Here is a 17,007-nt window from a genome sequence, read left to right on the forward strand (position 1 = left end):
AGATTAGATTAATATTGATCTTTTCATCTAACTCTTGGTAAGACAGCAAAAAAAGAGCGCATTTCCCAAAATGTTTTAACCCAAACTGCACACAGACATGTGCATGCATCAGAGATGTGAGCCATGACAGTCTATCTGCTCTATCAGCAGCTACATTTGCTGTCAAGGACCGCTCAGAGGATCTCAGTCACTTGAACTCATTTGAACTAGCAAGAAAAAAACCAATAAAGTAAAAGTGTGTTGGAAAGTGTGTGGGCCTGTAACCAAAGCTATCGCAGCAGACTGTTAACTTTGATGACTCTGGTGCTTCCAAGACAGTCATTAAAGAAATGACTGACCCTCACCATTGTCCTGACTTGGGAATAAAAGCTCTGTTACTGAATAATTATAGTGACCACATTTTCACTGACCAAATGGAAATTTTGAAAGCAAAACACATTAAGATCAAAATTTAGGAATTGGCTACACAAGACAAAAACCAAAAAGCTGTGTGAAAAAGATACAAATGCTCATCAATTACTTGTCTCCAAAATGGCAAATATATTAATTCTCATTGACATAAACAAAGAAAAGTAGTTTTCTTCCACTGAAACCTTTAACCATCTCTTCCTGATCCCAATCAAGTTACTTCACTTTTCAACTCTGCTCTCTCTCTCTTTGGCAGAAGAAATGTAGCACAGTACATTTCCAACCCCTGGAGGAGATAGCAACGCTACACTGCCGGCGCAGTAATTCTATAGACCCATCAATGGACTCAGGCAAGGTGTAAGTCGCTCTGCAGGAACTCATGATAGGATCTCATTTTCAGAGCTAGACATCCCTTGGTGGTATCCTAACACTGTTTAGTTTGGACCTTAATTTGGAGGAGTGTGCAAGTGTCCCCTGGGGGAGAGCAAGAAAACTCTCTTAAAGAACCACATAGACACAAAAAGACAGATAACAAGAGAAAGTCAAGAGAGAGACTGAAGTGTCTATTTTCTTTGTTGTTTTCGGCTGCAGGAACCCTGAGCAAAATATAAAAATCAAGAACAAAGCACTAGTGGGTAACCTCAGGTACAGGTGATGATATGTGTGTGTCTGTGTGCGTCTAAGCCTCTCACCAGTAGGCAGGTCGACATGCTGCAGTTCATTTCGCACCAGGCCCATGTTGTTGGGGGCGGAAGTGGCAAAAGACAGGAAACTGGTCAGACTCACCCATTCAATACCCCTGTGGAATAAGCAGAGACACGGGTTGTAGTTAAATGAATAATATTACCGATGTTTGCAGTGTAAGTGTCAAATATTCTTCCACTACATCCTAGCAATGTAAAGGGTACACCTAAAACTTCTACTTAGGAAAGTGTAAAAAGATGCATAGCAAATCAAGCCAGCAAATGTGAGATATGAGTATTTTTTAGAGGTGTGCACAGCTCAGGGAGCACAAACTCCACTTTAATGAGATGGTAAATAGCCACATGATTAATTAGTTCATTTCCCCACTAAATGTAAATGAGATGCTAAGTAGCCAGGCCTCCATTGGCATGGCTGTGCTCGGGCAAGGGCTGTCAGGCTCATTTCCATAAGCACTTCTGCTTTTCCCACCACACGCAACACACGGCTTAATGTTGTACGTCATTACACTGGAAATAAGAGCAGTGCTCTACATGGGTCTGCACAGGGAGACAGAGAATCTAATGGGGTCGAAAGCCCTGATCTGATGGCTACTACTTAGATATGGTTTAGTGTTTTCATGTATGGCTGTGTTGTTCATTTATTTTAAAATTGTTTGTTCTTTTTGTGTCTAATACACCAAAGCAGTGTCCAACACCAAACAACTAAGCAGCCTGCAAGAGCTTGCATGCGTTATAAATATATATGCCCTGTGTAAACACAAGGTACAATAGTATTGAGTGAGAGATGTCAAGCAGATGAGGAGACAGCTGTTGTGTGTCATGACTGTAGAGCAAATCCACAGAGACACCACACACCAGGCAGAGAAATCCATTGCCTATTCACACATACACACACAAGCATAGGCAGAGGTAGCTACAGAAATTTCAAATAACGTATGCTTGTGATGCATAGCTCATTAAAGTTTGTTGAAGTTTTGCATTTGTGCATACCAACTTCTCTCATTAATGAAATCCTGTTTGAACGAATGGTGTTTGCTCCCAATCATTCTCTTAACAACATTAATTGATTTAATCTCGTGCTTAAATAATCCTGGTGAAATAGTTTTGCTGCTCATTAGAGAATACTAACTAATGAAGCGCAGCCTGCTGATGTCTGGCTGTTGCATTGTGGGTCGCTCAGAAGGCGGTGCGGCGTTCTGATTTTATTCCGTGTCAGTTAGGCCCTGCTCACGCACCGTAATTAACCAGTACGCTGAGCAGCAGCACAGCAGGACAGAGAGGTTCTCATGTACAAAAAAACTGCACTAAAACAAAGATAGATTTAAGTCACTGCGCATCACTATAATCTATCTTAAGCGGAACCGTTTTGTCCTAATTAGAACACAACCACTTTCTTGATATTCATTTTGTAAACCAAGCAAGCTTCTAAATATGCTGAATACTGAATGGCATTTTTTAATAAATATGCAAGTCGATATGTGATCGCAAAGTTCAGAAAACAAATTAATTGGATTTCATTGGGTTTTTAATAAGACAAAATCCCAATTAAAAGAACTGGCAGCTTTTTTTTTTTACTTTTTCTGAGTGCACATATTGATACAGGACACTATAGACAATGCACTGTTATCCCTGTGGAAACACCTCCTTTTATCATCCTGGAGAAGAAAGATATTCTTCCCACAGTCACAATTGCTGTTTCCAACTAACATTAAAGCAAGCAAGAGAAACAAATACTTAAAAATTTATAGCCAAATGAGCATTGGGTGTTTATTCAGAAGGTCATGGCATTGAGGTATTCATGATGCACTACACTGGGTATGGAGCAGATGATGATGATTTCATAACTAACCCGCTCTTCACCGTGTTGGTGGTCTTGCCATTGAACTGTTCAATATTGATCCGCTACTCTTGTTTTTAGTTTTCATTTTCCTGGTTCAAATGCTTGGTCACAGGGGGAGGAAGCTTCCCAATATAGAACACCGCTCTTCCCTGAATGGCCCATTTGATGTACGATTGAGAGGTTCATTAATTAGCTCCTTAGACTTGATGGAATGGTGTAGTGTTCAGAGGTAAAAGCAACATTACAGGAGAAGCCTGAATATTTGGCTTGATTACCACCATACCAAAAAAAAAAAAAAAAAAAAAAGTAATTTATTTCAAGTGAGAATGGAGGATGATATTTATATGCAGCATGCTTTTCACCGAGAAATCAATAGACCTTCCCCCCAGCAGACATTATGACTTGTCATAGCAGGGAAGACGCGGGTGTAACTAATAACGTTAATGATGGCTGTGTTCTGCTTAGGTTTTCCAGTGAGCCTCATTGCACAATACCAGAGCCTGACAGTAATGTTATTAGTAACACCTGCATTTGACAAGTCAAAATGTATACTGAGAAAGCTGGATACGCTATAAACTGGGCTTGGTAAACAAGATCAAGAAGTTCTGTTATTGTTCATTTGTGGAGATCAGTAACAGGTGATTTCTTCCAAATAAACTGTGAATTGGCAGTGATAGTACTGTATGTGTGTTACTGTTAACTGGGCAAATACAACAGTGTTACATCGGCAGCTTTGGCTAGATAAGTAAAATTGGGCATCACTGATCTAACACACCATTTTCTTCTCTCCACCCCAAACACATACATATATACAGAGTAAAATGTAGGTCTTATAATACCCTTTATTGGGTTGTTGTGATGAATTGATTTGTACCGTACCCAAAGCTGGTCCCTTTTTTCAAGTGCATCTAAACCTCCTCTGCATTCACCCACACTTCAGGAAACAAACTCAACATTCAGTCACTTGTCGGGATAAACGTACCAAGGCAGCTCTGCAGTATTTTCGTCAGCTCCTCGAAAACTGTGTAGTTAAATAGGCTCTGGCTTGATTACATAGCATATGGTGCCAGGAGTTTTCTGTTATCGTCACAACTATACATCACAGACCACCACTGAGCAACATGAAGCATTTTTATTTGTGGCCTTCAGGATTTCATTTGCATATAAAAGCAATACTAGTACTACCTTGGCGTTATAAATCTAGATCGTGCACACTATATATTTGACCACTATCACCATATCCGTTTGGATGTTTCTCATTTTACTCTTGTATTATTATTCGAGTTAAGAGTAAGACACTTAGCTGAAGCCCCTTGAGAAGACATCCAGATAAAAGGCCTATAAAGCAAGCTAGGGAATCATTTCTTTTAAACACACAAGAGCTGACATGGCACTCTAATTATGTAATCGACGATTGCCTTCACAAACTCTAATGAGCCTAAAACCAATCAAGAGAAAATCAAGCCGCCTCAAGCTGACTGACTTACCACTGGGATTCATCTGAAATGTCATTTTACAGTTATTTCACCTTAACACCACCACTTCACTGGTGCATTAAACACATTTAACTACACAGACACAACTGTACAGCCAAAAACATGTTTTGTGAGGTTACGGTGACCTTGACTTTCGACGTTTGACCACCAAATTCTAATCAGTTTATCCTTGCGTCCAAGTGAGCGTTTTTACCCAATTTGAAGAAATTCCCACAAGGCGTTTCTGAGATATATCGTGTTCAGAAGAATGGGACGGACAGACGGATGGATGGGCAGACAAGCCAAACCAAACCAATAATGCCTGTGGCCATGGCTATCGCCGGTGCGGAGGCATAAAAATCTTACCTGACTTCACAGGAGTGGACACTGAGTTCTTTGTGGAGAAGACCACTGGTCAAGTTGTAGACCAGTACCGACCCATTACTGGTGCCTGGGAAGAAGAGAGAGAGACAGTAAAGGATGAGGAATATGATGCAGACTGACACAGACAGAGGTCACAAGTCATACAGATACTGATCTTAGCAGCGTCTAGCCCGCAGCAGGATCAGAGAGATGGTGTGTCAGTGTGACAATCCTGTGTGTTCCCTGTCACCGCAGTAGGTGTGGATAGAGGCAGCACATCAAACCCTGTCACCAAGCTCACAGCCTGGGAAGATTGCACCGTTTCATCTGCTGCTGGCAAAATAGCACAACAGCTCTATCCCTCCCCAAACTCCACCCGATTAAATACTGCAGGTGACATTTGATACTCTGATCAGAAACACAGAGGATGTTTGACAAAGTGATGTTTTTTTTTTCAAAATTTTTTCATACTGTAACAGAGAAAATCAAACCAAAATCTACTTCAAAGCTATTATTGATGTGTACTTATCTGGGGAAAGTTTCCAACTAGAAAACTTAAAATTAACAAACTCAATTTATAACTTTTTTTAGCATTTGGAGGGAAAGTTTATGTTTTGTTGTTTTTTTTTTTTTTTTTAGTAATTGCCTGGTTCAGATTCAGTCAAAACAAATTCATATGAAATGTGGAATGATTTAGCATCTTGTGGAGATTTGAACATATGACATTTTAGCTCCTCTTCTTGAGATTTTAAGAGCCCATTATCAAAGAATATGCAATAAAAGTCCTTATGTACACTGACATCATATTTACTATATGGAAACTTTCCTTTAATGATGATATCAGCGTTTTTTATGGTTTTATAGAATTCCATAGGCTAGGTTTTATTAATGGGAAAAACAAGCAGCTGTAAAAAGCAAAAAACAGTTGGGGTTACAACCTAAGCAACGAAGCTGAAAGACAGCAATTGAAAATAATTACTCAGGAGTGTGGTGAAAAAAACTCTGCAGCAGATGTGAAAGCAAATCAAAAGTCCATTTCCATGATGTTTGGAAAGTGTTTAACAAGGTTTGGGGGATTTCTTTTTATTTCTGCGATGAACACAGGCAGGTGCAGAAGCCCTTCCAGTTCTATAATTATCATGAGCGTGATGGAACTGGGCTGATGTGCCCAGTCCCTCTGCAAAGGACTGCTCAGTCTGCACTGGGCCACAGCGTGACGACCACATGCTGACACAACATCTGGAGGTGGTGATAGGCAGTGCCACATGGGCATCTGTGTGTCTGTGTGTGTGTCCTCCCCTTCTGCTCCCTGTATAGCTGATAGATGGCATTCAGTGTGGGACTGTAGGAGGTTTCAGCAAGAAGTTGGGCAAACAGAAAGTGGTTTTTGGAGAGTTGCCTCTCAACGTTTGCTGTGAAGATTATCAAGAAGATAATGTCCATTTACATGGCCTTTAAGTTGAGGTGAGGGTGAGAGAGGTTTCATTGCGATTCTGGGACAGATATTTGAAATATGACAGAGAATAGAAAACTGACTTTTTACCCACAACACTGTAGAATGTAAGAATCTATAGCCCATCAGCAGACACACCAATCAAAAAGATGCCATTTATGGCGTGAGTAGCATAGTGATGCCCCTTCAGTATTTGACAGTTGTTCAGTTGTTCCAAACAGTGCTCTGTCACTTTGATGCTCATTCATCTAGGCTTGAGGCACTTTTGCCATTTTGAGTTACCCAAACATTTTTGATAACAAATGAGGTTCTGCAACTTCTTTCTTACTCTTACTTGCCAAAGGTTTGAAGAAGATTGAAAATGAAGACTGATTCCCCTCAAAAAAACTGGGGTGGTGGGAGGGTTAATGCGGCTCTCTCCAAAAATAGCCAAATCTGCCGAAATATAAAGCTCTCTAATGAACATATTATATCTGGCTATCTGTACCCAAACGTAAGTGTAAAAACATCAAGTTGTCTTTTTACAAGGGGTCGTGGACTCTGGCAAATTCACTGTAACAGCCACTGCTCCAGTGCAAAAAAAGATATTAGTGAGCCTAACAGGTGCTGGAAGGCAAATTTTATTACCTTTGGACCGAGCCAAGCTAGCTGTTTCCTGCTGTTTTTTATGCTAAGCTAAGCTAACCAGCTGCTGGCTTCATATTTACTGTACAGACATGTCAGTGGTACTAATGTCATCTAACTCTTTGCAAGTACTAATCCTTTAATTTAGGCCAATGCCAGCAACACACTTCAGCAAATATGCTTGAAACTAAATCATGGCTAATCTATATATAGTTATGGTTCATCTCTGCTTCTTCATAATACACTGAGGAAATTATTTGGTTTTCTCAATCATTCCACAAAATTTGACAACGCGCAACAGGTGCTGCACACCTGGCGAGGAACTATGGGTTTGTACATCTGTAGTAATTGTTCAACAATAATAAAGCACATAAAATTGTACAACAGATTACATAATTATTTGCTTGTTTCTGTAACATGCAGATCCCATCTCATTTCCCCAATTGAATGACTCACTTAATGAATCCCTTTAGAGTAGCAGAAATTCTTCTCCAAATGATAGGAATCTTTATTTTGCACCATTTGTTGGATTAAAATTCAATTTGATACTAACCTAACAACTAATAGGTTTCAACACCAGGCTCAGGTGATGACAGAGCTGGACAATCCTCAGTTGAACCCAACTCCACAAGTAAGTGTGAGTTGGCAGAAGATAATGTGTACCCTAGACTGGAGGCTTTGAATAGATTCTTTTGTTGGCTGCAAATGTAATTGATATTCCCGTTGACAGACCACTGGAGCTGAGAACGAGAAGCAGTCCATCTTATAATTGTTTTGCTTTTTGAGGTGCATGCTTCAGTAGTGGCCTTTAAATCGGTTCTCATATTTGTTTCGTTTTGCAGATCCAAACAATGCAGAAAAGAATTGCTGTTGGGCAAAGAGTGAATAGCTAAATTAGGCATGCCACCATCAGATGATTAAGAATGGATGTTGGTGTGTCAGTGGTTGAGTACATGTCCCTGAAAAGTAAAGGCTCTGGGTGTTATACCTATCAGTAATGGAGCTGTCAAGTCCAAAAGATTACAGCTTTTCAGACAGGAGAGCTGACAGTGGTGCTTCCGGGTAGCTAGGTTGGCTAAACAGCTTCTGTAACCTCCTTGTCGGAGGTAAAGAGCAAGAAAGACTGACAGTAGTGAAAAATGGAAGACAAAAATTGAGAAAACCGACATGGGAATTTCTGCCTCCTGTCTAACTGTAATGAGACTGTGGATGGCAATTTCAACCCCGAGTACTTTCACAGTATCAGCAGAGAGCTCATCTCTTTCTTTATTTTCACATAGTGGAAGGTGTAAAAACTTGGTTTCCCTTGGCTGTGCCTGACTGGTGTTGCATCACCGGGAGTCAACGAGTCTCCATTCTAACTCAGCTGCACATTAGATAGAAACCTAATGCAGACTTGAACAGAGGCTAAGACAGAGACTGAGTTGTAACTGTCATCCATGGATCACTCTGGATTTACTGATTAGGTGTATTCTCTGGGTCTTGGTAAACAGGAAAGGTGACAGATGCCAACGCCTGCCAGAACACCTGTCACAGCACCAACCTAAGCATCATTACTGAGGAGGTGACAATTGCAATTGTAACCCAGGAATGTATTCAGTTTCTAAAGCATGAGAGTGATGCGAAGTACCAAGACTCCAAATACGGCAATTTCTAATGTGATTATAACTCCTACCTTTTTATGATAGCATATTCTTAACTGTGTTTGTATAAATAATAGCCTCAAGGTACCATTTTAATTAAATATACTTCCGCTTTTGAATTGCCTGGACATACCCTTCACTTTTCATCAGAGATTGCAATCTCCATCTAAATCTCAACTGTAGTTATTCAGTCCCCCAAACTTATGATTCACAGGCCAACTCACAGGGAGTGGAATAAAAGGCACATTTCAATAATGTAGCTAGAGACTGTTTAACTACTTGACTCTGCAAGATGACTATGGGGACTTGACAAATGATGTGCAAAGAAAACTCAATCGCCCTGTTCCAGTTTTAGATTCAGAAGGCCACTGGGAACAGCTGTGCCAAGTCAACCCCACACCATCTGCGGCATGATGTGCTCCTACTGCACCCACTCCAAACTCACACACAGATTCGGAAACACAATGCCACGTCCCTGACTGAAAAGGGTTTTTGAAATGGCTGCTTTTGAGAGTATAGTCGCTGTTTTTTTAATTTTCTTTTAGGTAGAGATGCCCTTTCATTTTTTGACATAACACATTTGAGACAAACCTGTAAATAACAGGTGGAGAAGAGCAGTGGTAATCTCTTAAGGCCCTTTAGAACTATTGCAGTTATTAACGTGCAGCCAATTTAAGAAATGTCTGTGTTCCACCACACTGGACATGATGCACATATCAGAGAGATGAAGACTCCCAGTGAAAATGATTCCGAATGTGCACGTTGAAGGCGTTATTATTTATCTGCTTGTCTGTAGCTCTAAGGGAGGCGATGTATCTCTAAAGGTATTATTAATTTATATGGGCTAAGACAAGGGACTGAGCGCAGCCTATTTATCAGCTTGACAACTAAAGTGAAGGTTTGTTGTGTTGGGGAGAGGACAGCTGTATGCCCGGACCTTAGATGCTTAAATGGAATTTGGTGCACCGGCAAGTACGTGTGCGCACACATAGACATACACGCATACAAACACATGCACACATAAAGCAACAGGCAGAAAGACAGACAAAAACAGAGGCACATTACATACGCAATTCTGCTCTTAATTTTCCATTCAAATTGAAGCTTGCATAATTTTATGCATCATTACTGTGGGGGAAGATAAGGCAACAGTGTCTGAACAACATTGCTATGCTGATATAAAACAAATAAATCCGAACTTTCACTGCCTCGCTCTCTCTCTCTTGCCTCGCAGCTGTCTTGGGGGAGTAATAGCAGAGGCTATTTGATATTTCAGTCTATCCCTTTTGCATCATTTGCTGAGACCGCACAGTCAGATTTGATGGACTGCTACTCTCTCACTTTTGGCCTCAAAAAGTCAAATTCACAGCAATGATTTGTATAACCCCTACAGTTAGCATTTCATAAACTCAAAGATGAGAATTTGAAATATGTCAAGGGGGTTCAACAAAAGTATCAGTAAGTTTTAGAACACTTTGTAATGCCAACTTGCATAGTTATCACTAATTGGATGGCAAAGAGCATAATAAAAGTCAACATTTAAAGTCAAATTTAAATTGACATCTACTTTGAGTAACACTGGGAATCGCTGGCCTGGAGGTTGTGAATAGATTCTTTTACTTTGACAAGTCCCTTAGGCAGAGCATAATAATGACTACATCTGATAATTGTGCTACTGTTCTGAGGTAAAGCCCTGCTTGACTCAGTGTTTGCCTTCATATCAGTAGCTGTTAATTTCCTGTTTTGTGATGAACTGACGTTTGAGGTCTTGCTCTGCTATTCATTTCCAGTGTTTAATAAGTCTTATTTTTCAAACACAAACCGCAGACACACATTGACAAAGGACCTGGACGTGCAAGCGATTAAATTGTGTAGCTGCAGCTGCATAATCATTCAGCCCTTTGCCCTCCAAAGCACTCGGCACTCGCTGGGGTGTTTTGTGCTCTCATCACTCGGCTGCAACAATTCATAAATCAGACCAGACAAGCTTTTTCTTCTCAATGTCCAAATCTGTCGTAGTTACAGATGATGGTATGATGAATGACAACCCCTGAGTACATTTAACTCAGAGGGAAATATTATACTTTTGACTCCTCTACATTGTAATATCTAACACTTTAAAGATATGTTTTTGGGCTTTTGTGCCTTTATTGGACAGGATAGTGGAGAGAGACAGGAAATGAGGAGGCAGAGAGAGGGGGAATGACATGCAGTAAAGGCCGTCCGATGCTGGACTCGAACCGGGGCCAACTGCAGCGAGGACTGTAGCCTCTACACATGGGGCGCCTGCTTAGACCACTACGCCACACGACGCCCCAATATCTAACACTTTAAAAAGGAGGGTACTCTGCATGAGTGCTTTGTTTTGCTAACAGTACTTCTTATTTAAGTAAAAGTTTGAAGAGAGGACTTTCACTTCATTACTAAGGGCAAAGAATTTGAATTCCTTGACCATTCAAGTTACAGTGTTGTAGTATAAAGGAGCCTAAACTCACTTTCATTACTCCTTTTAGAAGGGAAATGAAAGGATCAAGGCAAGACCTCTGGAAAGCGTTGGTAAGATGGGGTTCATGTAAACAGTGACAGAGAAATAAGCCTCGCTGCTCCGGAACACAACATTGATTTTTGTCTGTGAAAACTAAGGTGAAAGGTCCAGGCTGGACTTGTGTCCTTTCAGGTAGAATATTACACTAGGTGTGATGTGGAGATCATGCAGTTAAAAGTGGAGGACTCGCCTAGTACATGAGGTTACGTTTGCCAAATCAGAAATCTATATTCCAATCAGTGTTTCACTGCTGCTATGATACTTTGACATTGACAAAGTTAATGCTTTGACTGTCACAGTCTTGGAAAACATTCTACTAAACACAGGTAAATATTTCATCCATGCAATGTGAGATTAGTGGCTAATTACTGGGTAGGACCTCACTTTGTTGGAAACAATCCTTTGAGATTCTGGTCCATGCTGACATGATTGTATCCCATCATTTCTGAAGATTTGTCAGCTGCACATTCATGCTGCCAATCCCCCATTCTACCACATCCCAAAGGTGTTCTATTGGATTCAGATCTGGTGCTGGGGAGGCCACTGAAGTTCACTGAACTAAATGTCATTTTCATGAAACCAGTTTGAGACGACTTTTGCTCTGTTACACGGTGCATTATCATGCTGGAAGAACCCATATGGATACGGTAAATTGTGGCCATAAAGGGGTCCACATGGTCAGCAGCAATACTCAGATAGGCTGTGGCAATCAAAAATTGATTGATTGGTATTAAGGGGCCCAAAGTGTGCCAAGAAAACATTCCCCTACCAATTACACCGCCACCAGCAGCCTAGACTATTGACACAAGGCAGTTTGGATCCACGGAGTCATGCTGTTGAGGCCAAATTCGAAAACCCCACCATCTGCGTGGCTTAGCCAAAATCCAGATTCATCAGACCAGGCTGAATTTTTCCAGTTTTAAATGTGTTATGCATTCTGCGATGCTTCTCTGCTCACAGTTGTAAAGAGTTGTTATCTTACAGAATAAGTTACTGTAGCCCGTCAGTCAGCAGAAACCAGTCTTGCCATTTTTTTCTAACCTCTCTCATCAACAAGGCGTTTCTGTCCAAGGAACTGCTGCTCATTGTGAGCAATGGTTTTATTCTCTGAGCTGTATGCAGAAGTTGACTTCATGCAATGTCCATGGCCTTGCTTTTTAGAGAGTTTGTGTGTGTGTGTGTGTGTGTGTGTGTGTGTGTGTGTGGGTGGGTGTGCCTGAGTAAGCATGTTATTTCTTAACAGCTACTTGTTTCATACAGTTCAGAAATTTGTTCTAAACTCTGTTGCTACACGCATGTTTCTAAATTGTGGATACACCAATGAATCCTCATACAGAGTGACTGAGTGAAACTCTTGCAACACTGGTCACAGATGTAAGGCTTTTTCTCCAGTGTGGATACACTGATGAACCCTCAAATGGTAGGACCCCCTTTGTGTGATTTAAGTTTTATTGACAATGCACTTCTTTAAACAAAGACCATCAAACCCAAAATAAAACAGCTGAAGAAAGCTTGTTTTCTTCCTACCATTTACGTGTGATTGAAGTACCAATTTTTGCAGGTTAAAAGCTGCCTTCATGTAGGTCAGAGGCAGAAAGGTTTGACAGATGCACTGATGGTTTCCATGGTAACCAGGGCCAATTCCAATTCAAAAGGTTCCAATTCCAAAAGCTTTGTAAAATAACCCTGGTAAAATCACGAAGCATTCCATGCCCCAAATATCTGATATTAGACACTTGACAGTTTCACAAAACTGTGCTCTGAGCAATAAACTAATAAAAAAAAATCTGTTATTATGGGAATTGGTCACTTTATGGGTGAATAAATGCATGCACCAATTGAGAATTCCCATATTTTTGATGAAATTATTGACAAAGTCTTATTCCAGTTAACTAAAGATTAATGTGATTACCATAAGCATGGTAATGTTGAAGGATTCCACAATAGTGTGCTGTCATGTTAATATTAGCATCATCTTAGTGCCTACTGGTCGACTACAAGCTGGGCAAAGAGAGCTTTTTCACCCCTCAGTGGGCTGAGACCGAACTAAAACCTCACCTCATCATATCAACCGGGGCCGGATCAAATGTCAGTTGTAATTGTCTGCACCTGCAGACAAATCTATAATCTAAATCAGCACCAAACAGTATTTATGAAGCATTTACTTATGTTCAGTAAAACTATTTGTTGACATGACTGTGACAGAGAAAAGCAAAAACACAAAAACAGTTCATCCATCATTGGTTTTGTCTTTGAAGGCCAGCACTGATACAACTGGTTATTATCTGAAACAGCAACCAGTCATGATGAAACAAAACAACATACTGAATACAAGTGCAAACATTACTGCCAGATTTTTGGAAAACACAGAAACTACACTTAAAAGCATACCTTGTGCTGGACTTTGAGAAGTGCTGATGTATGATAACAATGCTGACACAGTATGAGCTCTGTACAATGGAATATATTTCAGAATACTACCCAGTACGTTCTCGTGGTACAGATCACAGCTTTCACAGCTCTTATTACCTACCTACAGCCAGCAGGGGTTGGTAGTGGTTGATGTTTTTGGTGGTAAGTGGCGGGCACATGCGAATGGCAAATGGTGGCAGCGGTAGACCAGACAGAAGGCCAGTCAGCAGGAACTTCAACTGGACCTCTTGCTGGTTGGATGATGGAGGAGGAGCCTCACCAGCTATCAAGGTCTGGCCTGGAGAAGAAACCACAGAATGGACAGGTTTAAGGCGGGCGATATCAAAAACCCTACCTTTCAGTTGCAACTTCATTGATGGAACAATTAAAAATGTCAAACAACAGTGAATATAGCATCTGTGAAATTGGTAGAAGAACAGGACGGATTTCCCTTTCCCTTTGTTGTAACTTGCAGAAAAAGAGTGAGGGCTGCTTTTTACTGCATCTTAACCCAGCGCATACAATCTTCAATAAATCAATATTACAACTTACATCACAGTTTATGTGATTGGATCTCTAAGCTGGCGTGTCTGATTAGGTTTTGGCCCCTGATCCAAGTCCTTTTAATATCGTGTGTGTTGATATAACTGTGTCCAATTGAATATTTAAGCTCACATTAAAATTAGTCAAGCTGATCCAGTTTAGATGATATGTCTGGCAATATTAAGAAAAGGCAGTCTGTGTCACAACTTCATTTTAATGATTCCCTAGAATTTTTTCTACAATGTTCTACAGTATTTTGCATGAAATCTGTGGAGAGAGTAGTTTCAGCCTGGAGAGGATTCAGACAGCTACTCTGACGTAACCATCCGTAAGAATACTTCATTAAAATCGCTTGCTGCAGTTTATTTGTTCATGCCAATTCATAGTTCACTTGTTTGCAAAAATGTATTTTATATATACTGCAGGTTACACTATTTAAATGGAGCACAAGAAAACAACAAGCATACACGGAGCACTATGTGTTACACTGAACAAAGACATCAGACAAAATTAAACACAAACCCCAGAAACAAAAATGAAAACACAAACAAACTACCAACTGCAGCTGAAGAACTGACATTAACATCATGAACTATTGAACAGCATCACAAAGTAGCTCCTGCTACAACTCCAGATGAGGCTGCATATACATGAGACAGACATGGTGTCCTAATTCCGTGCAGGTGTGACTCATCCTACATCGAGTGCTGCGGCACAGTGTCATTTGTACCCTGACAAAGGCATAAGCTGAAACATGTTGGAATAAACCTAATCTTTTTTTAGCACGGAGAGAAGTGTGTGGTTATCTGTCTTTCCCTCTTTCTCTTTTGAATTCTGGATACATATTTGCAACAGAGCTCATTAGCACTCTAACGTATAAAACCTTCAACTTGACGATCTACGCCGAAGCTGTTTCTTTGGCTGAATCGGAAAAGCTCACGCAATGTGACTGCAGCTGGAGCCAGCAAAAAAGAACCAGTAGCGTTTGTTTCATTAAGCTGTGGCCACAGTTATCAAGTTGGCCAGCTTTAATGATCTCAAAGATGTGGTGGTGAGTTGAGACAACTACGCCACAGACCCATGTTTTACACAGGAATATCTATAGGCCTCATCCAGTTAAATCTACTTTGCTGATTTCATCAAATTTTTAATATCAGGCGGTCACAGAACTTAATAGCGTTTTTCACATAAACATAAGCCTCAGGTCCTTTAATATTTTGAAATACCTGAACACATATTTTGACTGAGGCTTGGATGTTGATGGCAGTACCCTTCACAATCAGACTGTTAATGACTACACTTTATATGCTCTAAATGGGCAATCATCTACATTTGTATATTTGCTGCAGGGCTTTGTGACACCCTCTGAGTGTGCAACAACCTTGACGTTATAATTGGCACCGGCTGAAAAATCCATTTTGTTTATATTTCATGCAACATAATAGCCTTCTTTACATTGGAAATTTTATGTCTATCTAAATGTGCGTCATTACAGCTTGGAGATATAATTAAATGAGATGGGGACAGAATTCCCAACAAGCCAACGAGTCAATAAAAACAAACCATTGATAGAATATATTACCATATGCAGCAAATGAAAATATGAAATGAAAGCTTTTTAGGTCACAGCTCTCGCCTATAGCAATGATCACACTGATGCCTTTCTTATGTTGGCCAATCAGCATCAGATCTTAACAACAAGCTGGTTTTTCACAGAATTGTAGCATCCTGCAGACCAGTTACATTCCCTCAAGTGCTTTAGTCAGCAGCTGTCAGACAGAGCTATTGCGACAGACAGTAGCTGGGTCCAATGTGTGTGTGTGTGTGTCTGTGTGTGTGTGCGCATGTGGAGAAAGACAGCAAAATTCCTCTTATGCCAACATAACTACTAGTGCTCCACCTCCCCAAGGCCTTCCTGGCACTGGCAGTTTGACTTTCACTGAATACAAGTGGCAAACATAGAAAAAACAAAAACCAAAAAAAAAAAGGAAAAAAGAGAGTCCTGCATCTCATTACAATTTTATACCCACATTCATCTTTTGATCGGCAGCTCTTTTCTAAATCAACAGTGAGAAGAGAGACAGGGTGAGAGTGAAATAGAAGTATATCATAAGCAAAAGGATGAGATGGTAAAGAGATAAAAGTGAGAGACAGGAATGGCCAAGAACCCATGGGACTCTTTGTGCAGAGCCATTCAGCTTGGGAAATAACACTGGCCTGTGTCGTGCGCAGAGGAGAAACCAGCAGCCACACATTAAAGCAGAAAGTGAAGGAGAGCCCCGAGGCTCACACAACTCACAGAGGTACAATAAAAGATATAAGAAGGCCTGATGCACACAAACATTCACACAAATACAACCATGTTTCCTTCATTCTTGAGTTTTCACATTTTCTCTCAAAAATGAAAGTCATTCTTCTATTGAGAGGGAGTACGCTTTTGCTGCAATAAGAAGTGATGTACGTGACATTCTCTGTGGTATTGTAGATGGGGTTGACAGTGATGTGGACGTTCATACCGATCATGCTGTTGAGAGAGAGATCCTGAATCCTTTTCTGGTTTGGACCCAGTGGAGCTCCACAAAATGACACAGGGGAGTAGAGTGGTGACAACCCCGAACTGACAGACAGTGGGGAAAGAGAATATTAATTGAATACATTTTTTTCCACATGAAAGCAAGGCGCACATCCATTATTGAAAGCAAGTGAATGGGGAGTGATAAATGAATATTGCTTGTGCGAATGATGGATGTGATCCGCTTTTTAATAAATTACTGACCCAGAGGGACACAGCAGCTTTCGCAGAGGATGACATGTGTACTGATTCCTTCTATTGATTAGATGCTGCTGACTTAAAAAAAAAAAAAAAAGAGATGATTCCTAGAAAAATAATTTTCATGACTGCTGATGGAGTTTGATACACTGGCCTCTTCATCTAAGATTGAACAGATACAGCAGAGTGACATGCCTCACCCTCAATAACTTAATTTATCTGTAGAT

At 40.5% G+C, this 17,007-nt stretch overlaps 1 protein-coding gene across 1 annotated transcript in view; it reads right to left on the bottom strand.

Annotated features, from left to right (window-relative positions):
• Positions 1–17,007, bottom strand: part of wdr11 (WD repeat domain 11) — a 51,539-nt gene that overhangs the window by 21,735 nt on the left and 12,797 nt on the right. The window contains exons 9-12 of the mRNA XM_056395738.1: positions 16,527–16,627; positions 13,589–13,765; positions 4,794–4,878; positions 1,101–1,207 (exon numbers count right to left, since the gene is read on the bottom strand). Coding sequence (XP_056251713.1) covers positions 1,101–1,207; positions 4,794–4,878; positions 13,589–13,765; positions 16,527–16,627 — 470 coding nt within the window. The remainder of the gene's footprint in view (positions 1–1,100; positions 1,208–4,793; positions 4,879–13,588; positions 13,766–16,526; positions 16,628–17,007) is intronic.

The sequence above is a fragment of the Seriola aureovittata genome, chromosome 14 (assembly GCF_021018895.1).
Source record: "Seriola aureovittata isolate HTS-2021-v1 ecotype China chromosome 14, ASM2101889v1, whole genome shotgun sequence".
NCBI lineage: Eukaryota > Metazoa > Chordata > Actinopteri > Carangiformes > Carangidae > Seriola > Seriola aureovittata.